This window comes from Xenopus tropicalis, chromosome 3 (genome assembly GCF_000004195.4).
Source record: "Xenopus tropicalis strain Nigerian chromosome 3, UCB_Xtro_10.0, whole genome shotgun sequence".
Lineage (NCBI taxonomy): Eukaryota > Metazoa > Chordata > Amphibia > Anura > Pipidae > Xenopus > Xenopus tropicalis.
In genome coordinates, this window is record NC_030679.2 from 706099 (window position 1) to 721430 (window position 15332).

General features: G+C 54.1%; 1 protein-coding gene across 20 annotated transcripts in view; it reads left to right on the forward strand.

Moving 5' to 3' along the window:
• The window catches only part of plekha5 (pleckstrin homology domain containing A5), an 87146-nt gene that overhangs the window by 40709 nt on the left and 31105 nt on the right, over positions 1–15332 (forward strand). For 18 of the 20 annotated variants that reach the window (XM_031898425.1, XM_031898407.1, XM_031898408.1 and 15 more), the window contains 4 exons: positions 7315–7398; positions 9454–9568; positions 11925–12029; positions 14975–15047. In XM_031898425.1, coding sequence (XP_031754285.1) covers positions 7315–7398; positions 9454–9568; positions 11925–12029; positions 14975–15047 — 377 coding nt within the window. Of the gene's footprint in view, positions 1–1799; positions 1873–2014; positions 2113–7314; positions 7399–9453; positions 9569–11924; positions 12030–14974; positions 15048–15332 lie in introns of those variants that run through there. The other 2 variants (XM_031898424.1, XM_031898411.1) reach the window with 2 other exon arrangements.

Consider the following 15332-nt stretch of genomic DNA (forward strand, 5'->3'; position numbering starts at 1 on the left):
CTTATCTTTCCCTCTAGGCCCTCCTCTATTCATATACCCGTCTCTCTTTCAAATCTCTGCCTGGTTGCTAGGTTAAATTGGTCCCTAGCAACCAGATAGCTGCTGAACAAAAAGTTAACTAATTTAAAAAAAAAAAACACATGAAAAAAAAATGAAGACCAATTGCAGATTGTCTCAGAACAGAACAGTCTGCGTTATACGAACAGTTAATTTAAAGGTACACAACCCCTTTAACATTTTGAACTGCAGGATAGATTTGCTTTCTGGTTGCTAAGTGTTGCTGGCCATAGTAACCAGACAGCATTTATTATTCCTAAAGAGGGGTGCCCCCCTTGGGGTACATCTGTAAGGGGGGGCTATATGATGCGGAGATGCCGGGGTGGCACATATGTCTCTCTCTCATCTCTCCCCTGGCGTCACCCACACACACCGGGGCTTCCGCTGGCGGCAGTTGGTGTTTATCGGAGGAAGTCAGAATGGTGCCAGCTGGTGCCCGCGGGCTCATTACTGCATGGAAAGCTGGTACCCTGGCATGGGTGCCCTGTATGGGGGGGTAGTGTGTATGTGCCCATCATGCTTATAGCTGGTACCCTGGCATGGGTGCCTGTATGGGGGGGTTAGTGTGTATGTGCCCATCATGCTTATAGCTGGTACCCTGGCATGGGTGCCCTGTATGGGGGGGTTAGTGTGTATGTGCCCATCATGCTTATAGCTGGTACCCTGGCATGGGTGCCTGTATGGGGGGGTTAGTGTGTATGTGCCCATCATGCTTATAGCTGGTACCCTGGCATGGGTGCCTGTATGGGGGGGTTAGTGTGTATGTGCCCATCATGCTTATAGCTGGTACCCTGGCATGGGTGCCTGTATGGGGGGGTTAGTGTGTATGTGCCCATCATGCTTATAGCTGGTACCCTGGCATGGGTGCCCTGTATGGGGGGTTAGTGTGTATGTGCCCATCATGCTTATAGCTGGTACCCTGGCATGGGTGCCTGTATGGGGGGGTTAGTGTGTATGTGCCCATCATGCTTATAGCTGGTACCCTGGCATGGGTGCCTGTATGGGGGGTTAGTGTGTATGTGCCCATCATGCTTATAGCTGGTACCCTGGCATGGGTGCCTGTATGGGGGGTTAGTGTGTATGTGCCCATCATGCTTATAGCTGGTACCCTGGCATGGGTGCCTGTATGGGGGGTTAGTGTGTATGTGCCCATCATGCTTATAGCTGGTACCCTGGCATGGGTGCCCTGTATGGGGGGTTAGTGTGTATGTGCCCATCATGTTGGTAACTTTAGTTTTTGTTCAGCAGCTCCCCAGTTTGGAATTTAAGTGTTTATCTGGTTGCTAGGGTCTAAATTACCTTAGCAACCAGGAATATGAACAGGAGAGGGGTTGAATAGAAAGATAAGGAATAAAAAGTAACAATAACAATAAAACTGGAGCCTCACAGAGCAATAGGGTTTGGCTGCCGGGGTCAGTGACCCCCATTTGAAAGATGCAAAGAGGCAGAAGTTGATGGTAATTAAAAAAAACTATAAAAAAAAGAAATAATGAAGACCAATTGCAAAGTTGCTTAGAATTGGCCAGTCTGTCACATACCAAAAGTTAACTGCCCCTTTAATAGTACCCAGCCGTACTGGGGGGGCCCAGTTCCAAGTGGATGTACCACCGGCGCCACTCTCTGGCCACTGCGGCTACGAAAATCCCACAGCCCCCCCCCCCGCGCCCCACTGTATCTGGTTACTCAGCGCCGGCCCCCCTGCCTCTGTGTGTAGGGAGGGATGTGACTCCGACCTTCTGGCCCCTCCCACCGGCGCCGACTCAGGGAATGTGGGTGCCCCCCTGCCTCATTCCTCTGGGATCCCTATGCCGGCACGTGAGTACTGTTACCCCTGCCCTGGGTGCCCCCCTGCCCCGAGTTCCCCCTGCCTCATTCCTCTGGGATCCCTATGCCGGTACGTGAGTACTGTTACCCCTGCCCTGGGTGCCCCCCTGCCCCGAGTTCCCCCTGCCTTCGTTCCTCTGGGATCCCTATGCCCTCGCCGGCACATGAGTACTGTTACCCCTGCCTCAGGTGCCCCCCTGCCTCATTCCTCTGGGATCCCTATGCCGGCACGTGAGTACTGTTACCCCTGCCCTGGGTGCCCCCCTGCCCCGAGTTCCCCCTGCCTTCGTTCCTCTGGGATCCCTATGCCCTCGCCGGCACATGAGTACTGTTACCCCTGCCCTGGGTGCCCCCCTTCCCTGGGTGCCCCTCTGCCTCATTCCTCTGGGATCCCTATGCTGGCATGTGAGTACTGTTACCCCTGCCCTGGGTGCCCCCCTTCCCTGGGTGCCCCTCTGCCTCATTCCTCTGGGATCCCTATGCTGGCATGTGAATACTGTTACCCCTGCCCTGGGTGCCCCCCTGCCCCGAGTGCCCCCCTGCTCAGCCCCATGGTGATGCCTCCTGCCCCAGGTGCCCCCCTGCTCAGCCCCATGGTGATGCCCCCCTGCCCCAGGTGCCCCCCTGCCCCAGATGCCCCCCTGCTCAGCCCCATGGTGATGCCCCCCTGCTCAGTCCCATGGTGATGCCCCCCTGCTCAGCCTGAGGTGCCCTGTCCCCCACTTCTTCTCAGTACTCTCTTTTATTATTTCTAGGAAATATCTGGGGGTGAATGTGAGTATGGGGGTGGCAGCGCTCCCGTTGGCTCAGTATCCCCCAGCAGGGCACTTTGTGTTACCCCAAACCCCCAGCACTAACTTGCACCCCAAGTTATATCTCCCCCACTAACTTGCACCCCAAGTTATATCTCCCCCCACTAACTTGCACCCCAAGTTATATCTCCCCCCACTAACTTGCACCCCAAGTTATATCTCCCCCCACTAACTTGCACCCCAAGTTATATCTCCCCCCACTAACTTGCACCCCAAGTTATATCTCCCCCCACTAACTTGCACCCCAAGTACTGTAAAGCAGGATGGGTGCCCCCATTACAGAGAGGAGCTGGGGGGGCTGTAGGGGGGGTATAATGGCAGATGGGGTGAGTAATAATTTAGGGGCCCCTAGGGAGAGGCTGGAGGCAGTGACACCCCCCCCCATGATACTTTACAGTTACAGCCAGAGATATTTAACTCCTTCCCTCCCCCCACCGCCTTTTCTGCTCGGAACTAGCTGGGGATTCTGGGAGTTGTGGTTTGTAATGAGCAGAGTTCCTGCAGTGAGTAAAGGGCAAGCGCGCCCTGATGGAACAGACAGGCAGGAGTGTGTGTGCGAGGGAAGGCGTAAGTGCGGCGCCAGGAATAGAGGTGTCTCGTGAAAATGGCGTGATATTCACACGCGGAATTATTGGCTTTTCTCTCTGAATTTCATGCCCCAGATACCCCCATGCCAAGCGCGGTACCATCTGCCCGGGGGTAATGTCGGCCTGTGTGTGTATCAGTCGCTGGGGGCGGAGTCTAGAGACAGCAGCACTATTGGTTGGATTGGGGATCCCTGTACATTGCAGTAGCCCAGGTGGGAAAGGCTAAGGGCACTGCCACCTTTACACGGGGATGTGAGGGCCAGTAGTGGGCACCAGAGCTTGTCCCAAGGGAATTGGGTGCTGTTGCTTTAATTGGGCCCCTAAGGGCACGACCCAGCTGAGCTGCGGAATGGCCCTCGGAATGTGCGGTGCCAGTGGGCATGCTCGGTGCCCGGGCCTATGAATAGGGCTGCTGTTAGCTGTATGAGAGCCCCTTTATTCCCTGGCCTGGGGGCACATTCCCAGATTAGTTACTGAGTGATGTCATCGGGCGCCCGATAGGGAGAGAGAATGCGCCATTGTGCCAGGCTGGCAGTGTGGGGCCCGATGGGGAGAGAGAATGCGCCATTGTGCCAGGCTGGCAGTGTGGGGCCCGATAGGGAGAGAGAATGCGCCATTGTGCCAGGCTGGCAGTGTGGGGCCCGATGGGGAGAGAGAATGCGCCATTGTGCCAGGCTGGCAGTGTGGGGCCCGATAGGGAGAGAGAATGCGCCATTGTGCCAGGCTGGCAGTGTGGGGCCCGATAGGGAGAGAGAATGCGCCATTGTGCCAGGCTGGCAGTGTGGGGCCCGATAGGGAGAGAGAATGCGCCATTGTGCCAGGCTGGCAGTGTGGGGCCCGATGGGGAGAGAGAATGCGCCATTGTGCCAGGCTGGCAGTGTGGGGCCCGATAGGGAGAGAGAATGCGCCTTTGTGCCAGGCTGGCAGTGTGGGGCCCGATGGGGAGAGAGAATGCGCCATTGTGCCAGGCTGGCAGTGTGGGGCCCGATAGGGAGAGAGAATGCGCCTTTGTGCCAGGCTGGCAGTGTGGGGCCCGATAGGGAGAGAGAATGCACCATTGTGCCAGGCTGGCAGTGTGGGGCCCGATGGGGAGAAAAATGTGCCAGGCTGGCAGTGTGGGGCCCGATAGGGAGAGAGAATGCGCCATTGTGCCAGGCTGGCAGTGTGGGGCCAGATAGGGAGAGAGAATGCGCCATTGTGCCAGGCTGGCAGTGTGGGGCCCGATAGGGAGAGAGAATGTGCCATTGTGCCAGGCTGGCAGTGTGGGGCCCGATAGGGAGAGAGAATGTGCCATTGTGCCAGGCTGGCAGTGTGGGGCCCGATAGGGAGAGAGAATGCGCCATTGTGCCAGGCTGGCAGTGTGGGGCCCGATAGGGAGAGAGAATGCGCCATTGTGCCAGGCTGGCAGTGTGGGGCCCGATGGGGAGAGAGAATGTGCCATTGTGCCAGGCTGGCAGTGTGGGGCCCGATGGGGAGAGAGAATGTGCCAGGCTGGCAGTGTGGGGCCTGATGGGGAGAGAGAATGTGCCATTGTGCCAGGCTGGCAGTGTGGGGCCTGATGGGGAGAGAGAATGTGCCAGGCTGGCAGTGTGGGGCCTGATGGGGAGAGAGAATGTGCCATTGTGCCAGGCTGGCAGTGTGGGGCCTGATGGGGAGAGAGAATGTGCCAGGCTGGCAGTGTGGGGCCCGATGGGATTCTGTGGAATGTGCCCCCCGATACCCTTGTTATTGTGCCCTCTGTGCTGCGATACCCAGTGCCCCCATGGTGCCCTTTCTTGGACCTCGCCAGCAGCCGCATGGAATGCTGGGATTGTTATGGAGAAATAAGGGCGGAGCCGACTCCCGGACCTCCCCCAGGAACTAATTGGCATCATGGAACTGTTTGTGTTGGTTCTGGTCAAATCCCTTTATCAATGTGAGACTTTCACCCTTTGTTTGCCCAAACAGCAGCCACTTTAAAGGGAAAGTAATATCTCCTGCCTTTCTAACCCCTGGATACTCCCCTGCCTTAAGTATTCTCCCCTCCTGCACCCCCAGATACCCCCCTCCTCCCCCACCCTGCGCCCCCAGATACTCCCCTCCTGCCCTGACTGCGCCCCCTCCTGCCCCCCCAGATACTCCCCTCCTGCCCTGACTGCGCCCCCAGATACCTCCCTCCTGCCCTGCGCCCCCAAATACTCCCCTCCTGCCCTGACTGCGCCCCCTCCTGCCCCCCCAGATACTCCCCTCCTGCCCTGACTGCGCCCCCAGATACCTCCCTCCTGCCCTGCGCCCCCAAATACTCCCCTCCTGCCCTGACTGCGCCCCCAGATACCCCCCTCCTGCCCTGCGCCCCCAAATACTCCCCTCCTGCCCTGACTGCGCCCCCACATACTCCCCCCCCCCCCCCCCCCCATACATAATTACAGGACCCTATAAAGTTCTGGTTGCTACGGGCCGGGTTGGGGGTCCCTGTTGCTCGTTAGTAGAAGAGCAGTGAGTGATGTAACGAGAGTACAAGTGTGTAATTAGCTGTAATTGGGGGGAAGTGCTCGTAAAGGTCACCCCAAACTTCTAAGGGAAGTGGCAGTTAAATGAAAGCCGACACCTGGGAAGGGACCAATGGGATCGCAGCGTAAGGGCACTTTGCATAATAATTAGAGCCCCTCCTTCCCCCCCCCCTCATTAGCTGATTAAAAACTCCATTTTAATTTGCCTTTCAAGCTCTTATATAAACTATTGGCTCAGCGGGTTCCTCTCAGTGCCCCCCCCCCCCCCCCGACTCTCCCCGGGAACCAATGGTAACCAGTCAGCAGCCTATTGCCCCTCCTAGGGCAACATTGGGTCAGACTTGCATTTATTTGCCCCAACCTATTTCTCTTCTCTCATTTGCCCCCCCTCCACCCACCCTCCCAAGGAGAAGCCCCCTCCACCCACCCTCCCAAGGAGAAGCCCCCTCCACCCACCCTCCCAAGGAGAAGCCCCCCTCCACCCACCTTCCCAAGGAGAAGCCCCCCTCCACCCACCCTCCCAAGGAGAAGCCCCCCTCCACCCACCCTCCCAAGGAGAAGCCCCCCTCCACCCACCTTCCCAAGGAGAAGCCCCCCTCCACCCACCCTCCCAAGGAGAAGCCCCCCTCCACCCACTCACAAGTGACACATTATAGGGGACGTTGGAGGGATGCTCAGCAATAGCTGGAGGGCCACATGTCTGTTGCTAGGGAGAGTGATCATGGCAACCCTAGCACCCCCCCCCCCCCCCCCCCAGTTCTCTGTACATAGCAGAGCGGGGCTGAGTGCCAGGCTGTGGGGGTATTTTGGGCGCCCAGCTCTTCTCTATCATTATATATTCTCACATTCTGGGCCAATCATAACAGCAGGAGGGCCTCCCTGGGCCCAGTCTGTTCTGGAATATTCCGCTCGGGCTGCACAAATTATTCATTGGTTTCCATGTTTCAGTAGCGGGTCCCGCCGGCCGCTCTGCATTCTAATGTGCCCCGCGCTCGGGCAGATAATGAGCTGTGAGTGCCGGAGCGGCGCCCGCGCTGAGGGTAATTAGTGCCAGTGTATCCCCCCCCGGCCCATTACATGCACAATATACATCTTTAATTGGAATTACCCACAATCCCTTTCCTACTTACAGGAAGTGCAGGGGGTAGTGGGGCTGCATTGTGATATCACTCTTAAAGGGCCAGACATGCATTGTGTGCATTGACTATAACTGTCTGATATGTTTTGCCAAATACCCATCTGCCCCTCACTGCATCATGTGACCCCCTCACTGCATCATGTGACCCCCTCACTGCATCATGTGACCCCCTCACTGCATCATGTGACCCCCTCACTGCATCATGTGACCCCCCCCTCACTGCATCATGTGACCCCCCCCTCACTGCATCATGTGACCCCCCCCCTCACTGCATCATGTGACCCCCCCCCCCCTCACTGCATCATGTGACCCCCCCCCCCTCACTGCATCATGTGACCCCCCCCCCCTCACTGCATCATGTGACCCCCCCCCCTCACTGCATCATCTTTTCCCTTTTGTCTCTCCAGCCACAATGAGCGGAAAGTGACCTGCACCCACCCAGTAACTGGGCAGCCCTCCCAGGATAACTGTATCTTTGTGGTGAATGAGCAGTAAGTACCCCCCTGTGTATTGCCCCCCCCCCCCCCCCCCCCGGTACATCTACTTCCTGAGCTCCAGCATAGGGATTCCCCTGTACTAAGCACAATTCAGCAGGAACAGCCCCCTAAGTTTGCTCATAGCCTGTACAGAGAGATACCATAAAACTATGGCACATAGGGATTCCCCTGTACTAAGCACAATTCAGCAGGAACAGCCCCCTAAGTTTGCCCATAGCCTGTACAGAGAGATACCATAAAACTGTGGCACATAGGGATTCCCCTGTACTAAGCACAATTCAGCAGGAACAGCCCCCTAAGTTTGCTCATAGCCTGTACAGAGAGATACCATAAAACTATGGCACATAGGGATTCCCCTGTACTAAGCACAATTCAGCAGGAACAGCCCCCTAAGTTTGCTCATAGCCTGTACAGAGAGATACCATAAAACTATGGCACATAGGGATTCCCCTGTACTAAGCACAATTCAGCAGGAACAGCCCCCTAAGTTTGCCCATAGCCTGTACAGAGAGATACCATAAAACTGTGGCACATAGGGATTCCCCTGTACTAAGCACAATTCAGCAGGAACAGCCCCCTAAGTTTGCTCATAGCCTGTACAGAGAGATACCATAAAACTATGGCACATAGGGATTCCCCTGTACTAAGCACAATTCAGCAGGAACAGCCCCCTAAGTTTGCTCATAGCCTGTACAGAGAGATACCATAAAACTATGGCACATAGGGATTCCCCTGTACTAAGCACAATTCAGCAGGAACAGCCCCCTAAGTTTGCCCATAGCCTGTACAGAGAGATACCATAAAACTATGGCACATAGGGATTCCCCTGTACTAAGCACAATTCAGCAGGAACAGCCCCCTAAGTTTGCCCATAGCCTGTACAGAGAGATACCATAAAACTGTGGCACATAGGGATTCCCCTGTACTAAGCACAATTCAGCAGGAACAGCCCCCTAAGTTTGCCCATAGCCTGTACAGAGAGATACCATAAAACTATGGCACATAGGGATTCCCCTGTACTAAGCACAATTCAGCAGGAACAGCCCCCTAAGTTTGCTCATAGCCTGTACAGAGAGATACCATAAAACTATGGCACATAGGGATTCCCCTGTACTAAGCACAATTCAGCAGGAACAGCCCCCTAAGTTTGCCCATAGCCTGTACAGAGAGATACCATAAAACTATGGCACATAGGGATTCCCCTGTACTAAGCACAATTCAGCAGGAACAGCCCCCTAAGTTTGCTCATAGCCTGTACAGAGAGATACCATAAAACTATGGCACATAGGGATTCCCCTGTACTAAGCACAATTCAGCAGGAACAGCACCCTAAGTTTGCCCATAGCCTGTACAGAGAGATACCATAAAACTATGGCACATAGGGATTCCCCTGTACTAAGCACAATTCAGCAGGAACAGCCCCCTAAGTTTGCCCATAGCCTGTACAGAGAGATGCCATAAAACTATGGCACATAGGGATTCCCCTGTACTAAGCACAATTCAGCAGGAACAGCCCCCTAAGTTTGCCCATAGCCTGTACAGAGAGATACCATAAAACTATGGCACATAGGGATTCCCCTGTACTAAGCACAATTCAGCAGGAACAGCCCCCTAAGTTTGCTCATAGCCTGTACAGAGAGATACCATAACACTATGGCACATAGGGATTCCCCTGTACTAAGCACAATTCAGCAGGAACAGCCCCTAAGTTTGCCCATAGCCTGTACAGAGAGATACCATAAAACTATGGCACATAGGGAATCCCCTGTACTAAGCACAATTCAGCAGGAACAGTCCCCTAAGTTTGCCCATAGCCTGTACAGAGAGATACCATAAAACTATGGCACATAGGGATTCCCCTGTACTAAGCACAATTCAGCAGGAACAGTCCCCTAAGTTTGCCCATAGCCTGTACAGAGAGATACCATAAAACTATGGCACATAGGGATTCCCCTGTACTAAGCACAATTCAGCAGGAACACAGACGGGCAGTATAGGGGGGATTCTATTGCTGATCCTGCTGTAATTTTCCCTTTGCTTTTTTCTCAGAACTCCTTCCAGCGTCTCCTCTCAGGAAAAGAAAGATCGCACAGTCAGCATGTCCAGCGAATCGCCAAACTGCAACTCTCTGCCCCCCGGAAATCCAAGCAGCCCCCTGACTAGGGTAAGTACCACCGATTCCCAGAGAGGGTTTCTACCTTTTTAATGTGATTAATTATCCAATGGGCCGAATCCTGTGTTTGTTAAAGGCCCATTGTTCCCTAAATAGGTTCCTGCTGAATTGTGCTTAGTACAGGGGAATCCCTATGTGCCATAGTGTCATGGTATCTCTCTGTACAGGCTATGGGCAAACTTAGGGGGCTGTTCCTGCTGAATTGTACTTAGTACAGGGGAATCCCTATGTGCCATAGTGTCATGGTATCTCTCTGTACAGGCTATGGGCAAACTTAGGGGGCTGTTCCTGCTGAATTGTGCTTAGTACAGGGGAATCCCTATGTGCCATAGTGTCATGGTATCTCTCTGTACAGGCTATGGGCAAACTTAGGGGGCTGTTCCTGCTGAATTGTGCTTAGTACAGGGGAATCCCTATGTGCCATAGTTTTATGGTATCTCTCTGTACAGGCTATGGGCAAACTTAGGGGGCTGTTCCTGCTGAATTGTGCTTAGTACAGGGGAATCCCTATGTGCCATAGTGTCATGGTATCTCTCTGTACAGGCTATGGGCAAACTTAGGGGGCTGTTCCTGCTGAATTGTGCTTAGTACAGGGGAATCCCTATGTGCCATAGTTTTATGGTATCTCTCTGTACAGGCTATGGGCAAACTTAGGGGGCTGTTCCTGCTGAATTGTGCTTAGTACAGGGGAATCCCTATGTGCCATAGTTTTATGGTATCTCTCTGTACAGGCTATGAACAAACTTAGGGGGCTGTTCCTGCTGAATTGTGCTTAGTACAGGGGAATCCCTATGTGCCATAGTTTTATGGTATCTCTCTGTACAGTCTATGGGCAAACTTAGGGGGCTGTTCCTGCTGAATTGTGCTTAGTACAGAGGAATCCCTATGTGCCATAGTTTTATGGTATCTCTCTGTACAGGCTATGGGCAAACTTAGGGGGCTGTTCCTGCTGAATTGTGCTTAGTACAGAGGAATCCCTATGTGCCATAGTTTTATGGTATCTCTCTGTACAGGCTATGGGCAAACTTAGGGGGCTGTTCCTGCTGAATTGTGTGTGTGTGTGGGGGGGGGGGGGGGGGGGCGCTGGCAGTTACAGGAGAGGATTTATCCCTATTATGGAGGCGACAGTGAGAGACTAATTATCTGTGTAATTTAACGTTACAATGAGAGCGGCTCATTCAGGGCTGCGCTGCCATTGTGCCCCCCCGTGCCCCCACGTTACCTTCCCTCGCCCACAAATGCATTTTATTCTCTGTCCCGCAGAGCTTGCAGGCGTGGGGGTATATATATATATATATATCTGCTGCTATTGGTCGGAACGTTCTGTCCCACAGGGACTGGGAAGCCATTTTGTTCCTGATTCCGACAAGGAAATAACCCACGTGAACCGGCGTATGCGACTACTGACTCCTCCCACTTCTATCCCAGAAAGCCTAGCTCTTATTATGTGCCCCCCCCCTCATATTGTTCCCTACAGCCCCCGTACCCTTCCCTGTGCCCCCCCTGTATTATTCCCTACAGCCCCCGAGCCCTTCCCTGTGCCCCCCCTGTATTGTTCCCTACAGCCCCCGAGCCCTTCCCTGTTCCCCCCCCCCTGTATTATTCCCTACAGCCCCCGAGCCCTTCCCTGTGCCCCCCCCCTGTATTATTCCCTACAGCCCCCGAGCCCTTCCCTGTTCCCCCCCCCTGTATTATTCCCTACAGCCCCCGAGCCCTTCCCTGTGCCCCCCCCCTGTATTATTCCCTACAGCCCCCGAGCCCTTCCCTGTTCCCCCCCCCTGTATTATTCCCTACAGCCCCCGAGCCCTTCCCTGTTCCCCCCCCCCTGTATTATTCCCTACAGCCCCCGAGCCCTTCCCTGTGCCCCCCCTGTATTATTCCCTACAGCCCCCGAGCCCTTCCCTGTTCCCCCCCTGTATTATTCCCTACAGCCCCCGAGCCCTTCCCTGTGCCCCCCCCTGTATTATTCCCTACAGCCCCCGAGCCCTTCCCTCTTCCCCCCCCCCTGTATTATTCCCTACAGCCCCCGAGCCCTTCCCTGTGCCCCCCCCCCTGTATTATTTCCTACAGCCCCCGAGCCCTTAGGCACCTTGGCTCTGGCCTCCTGCCCTAGGGGCACCTTGGCCTCCTGCCCTAGGGGCACCTTGGCCTCCTGCCCTAGGGGCACCTTGGCCTCCTGCCCTAGGGGCACCTTGGCCTCCTGCCCTAGCTAGGGTAAATAAGGAGGCAGCCTAGCGATGGGATTGGCTGCCTGGGCCGACCCTGGATTAATGCATTTCATGGATAAAGTCATTACAGAAATTGCCGGAATTTATCGGCTCATTTTCTCTTTTATTTCTCTTTTTAGTCGTCGAGATCTTCAGGAAAAATCCACAATTTTGGCAAAAGGTCCAACTCCATAAGGAGGAATCCCGGTGCCCCTGTGGCCATGCGCGGCTGGCTGTACAAGAAGGTATGTGGCCTCCCATTGGGCAGTCAGTGGGCGGGTCCCCGTATGTGCCATTGGGTTGGCTCTGGGCATCAGGTTACGCAATATAAACAGTGGGGAGCCATATTGTACCTGCTGGGGGGGGGGGGCTCACAGGAAATTATGGGTTCAGTGCAGAACCTGAAGGAATTGTCCTACAGAAAGTCATAGAATCTCTTACTAATTCACCAGCCAATCACCTGCTACAGAGAAACCTCACTGAGATATATATAGTCTTACAGGAACCATAGAGTCCCTCCTGTAGGGCCACAGAGGAACCTCACTGAGATATATATAGTCTTACAGGAACCATAGAGTCCCTCCTGTAGGGCCACACATGAACCTCACTGAGATATATATATAGTCTTACAGGAACCATAGAGTCCCTCCTGTAGGGCCACAGAGGAACCTCACTGAGATATATATAGTCTTACAGGAACCATAGAGTCCCTCCTGTAGGGCCACAGAGGAACCTCACTGAGATATATATAGTCTTACAGGAACCATAGAGTCCCTCCTGTAGGGCCACACATGAACCTCACTGAGATATATATAGTCTTACAGGAACCATAGAGTCCCTCCTGTAGGGCCACACATGAACCTTACTGAGATATATAGTCTTACAGGAACCATAGAGTCCCTCCTGTAGGGCCACACATGAACCTCACTGAGATATATATATAGTCTTACAGGAACCATAGAGTCCCTCCTGTAGGGCCACACATGAACCTCACTGAGATATATATATAGTCTTACAGGAACCATAGAGTCCCTCCTGTAGGGCCACACATGAACCTCACTGAGATATATATATAGTCTTACAGGAACCATAGAGTCCCTCCTGTAGGGCCACAGAGGAACCTCACTGAGATATATATAGTCTTACAGGAACCATAGAGTCCCTCCTGTAGGGCCACAGAGGAACCTCACTGAGATATATAGTCTTACAGGAACCATAGAGTCCCTCCTGTAGGGCCACAGAGGAACCTCACTGAGATATATAGTCTTACAGGAACCATAGAGTCCCTCCTGTAGGGCCACAGAGGAACCTCACTGAGATATATAGTCTTACAGGAACCATAGAGTCCCTCCTGTAGGGCCACAGAGGAACCTCACTGAGATATATAGTCTTACAGGAACCATAGAGTCCCTCCTGTAGGGCCACACAGGAACCTCATTGAGATATATATAGTCCTACAGGAACCATAGAGTCCCTCCTGTAGGGTCACAGAGGAACCTACTGGAGCCATAGAATCCCTGCTAAAGGCATGGTTCCTGTAAGACTAGGAGTTACTCTGTGGGCCTACAGAAGAATCTATGGTTCCTAGGGCTAGGCATTCCTCTGTGGGCCTGTAGCAGGGAATCTATGGTTCCTGTAGGGCTAGGAGTTCCTCTGTGGGCCTGTAGCAGGGAATCTATGGTTCCTAGGGCTAGGCATTCCTCTGTGGGCCTGTAGCAGGGAATCTATGGTTCCTGTAGGGCTAGGAGTTCCTCTGTGGGCCTGTAGCAGGGAATCGATGGTTCCTGTAGGGCTAGGAGTTCCTCTGTGGGCCTGTAGCAGGGAATCTATGGTTCCTGTAAGACTAGGAGTTACTCTGTGGGCCTACAGAAGAATCTATGGTTCCTAGGGCTAGGCATTCCTCTGTGGGCCTGTAGCAGGGAATCTATGGTTCCTGTAGGGCTAGGAGTTCCTCTGTGGGCCTGTAGCAGGGAATCTATGGTTCCTAGGGCTAGGCATTCCTCTGTGGGCCTGTAGCAGGGAATCTATGGTTCCTGTAGGGCTAGGAGTTCCTCTGTGGGCCTGTAGCAGGGAATCTATGGTTCCTGTAGGGCTAGGAGTTCCTCTGTGGGCCTGTAGCAGGGAATCGATGGTTCCTGTAGGGCTAGGAGTTCCTCTGTGGGCCTGTAGCAGGGAATCTATGGTTCCTGTAGGGCTAGGAGTTCCTCTGTGGGCCTGTAGCAGGGAATCTATGGTTCCTGTAGGGCTAGGAGTTCCTCTGTGGGCCTGTAGCAGGGAATCTATGGTTCCTGTCGGGTTACCTGCTAGCCCTACAGGTAGCCATGGATTCCTGGCTAGAGGAGACCCATGGGAGCCAATGATGGCAGTTTAATGCCGTAGGGCGGTTATGGGAGGGGCCTGAGAGACAGTGGCATTACTGTGTGGGAGTCTCACAAGACAGTCACAGGTTAATAGAGAGACACTTGTGCTGCTGAGAGCGAGCGCTGGTGCTAATGAGACAGCTCAGAGGTGTCCGTATGTGTGTGAGATGTTCCTGTAAGTGTGAAACACGAGTACTGGGGGTGCAGAGCAACTCCCTACCACCCAGTTATGCCCCCAGCCCTGGTACCTATGGGTATGTACAGAGTTGGCTTCTGGGCCTTCTGCCAACTGGCCCAGCATTGCCTCTGTGGGATGGCAGGGTGCAGGTAGGTACATAGGTAGGTAGGTATGCAGGTACATAAGTTGGTAGGTAAGTATACCCAGGGGCAGGTAGGTATGCCGGGGGGGCAGGTAAATAGGTAAGTAGGTATGCCAGGGGGCAGTTACATAGGTAGGTATGCCAGGGGGCAGTTACATAGGTAGGTATGCCAGGGGGCAGTTACATAGGTAGGTATGCCAGGGGGCAGTTACATAGGTAGGTATGCCAGGGGGCAGTTACATAGGTAGGTATGCCAGGGGGCAGTTACATAGATAGGTAGGTATGCCGGGGGCAGGTAGGTAGGTATGCCGGGGGCAGGTATGTAGGTAGGTATGCCAGGGGGCAGTTACATAGATAGGTAGGTATGCCGGGGGCAGGTATGTAGGTAGGTATGCCAGGGGGCAGTTACATAGATAGGTAGGTATGCCGGGGGCAGGTAGGTAGGTATGCCGGGGGGGCAGGTAGGGGGCAGTCTATAAGACACACTGAGGGTATCTCTGTACATTGCAGGCAAACTCGGGGATGAAGCTGTGGAAGAAGCGCTGGTTTGTGCTGTCGGACCTGTGTCTGTTCTACTATAGAGGTGGGTTCTGCAGGGGGCTCTTCTGTCTCCTTCAGTATTGGGGGGGGGGGGGGGTTATTACCTGAACCCCAAATGCTCAGGGACCATGTGACAGCCCTTCTGTCCCCTATACCCATAATAACCGACTGCTGAGCCCCACGCCTGGTGGTTTAACCCAGCCCTGTGATTGGCTGCCACTAATGACAGCTTCTGCTTTGGGCTCGTTTACATGATCATTTCCTTCAGTCGCCGGCGCTGCGAATAGACCGGGGGGGGGAGTCCCACCCCCTCACCCCTGCAATTACT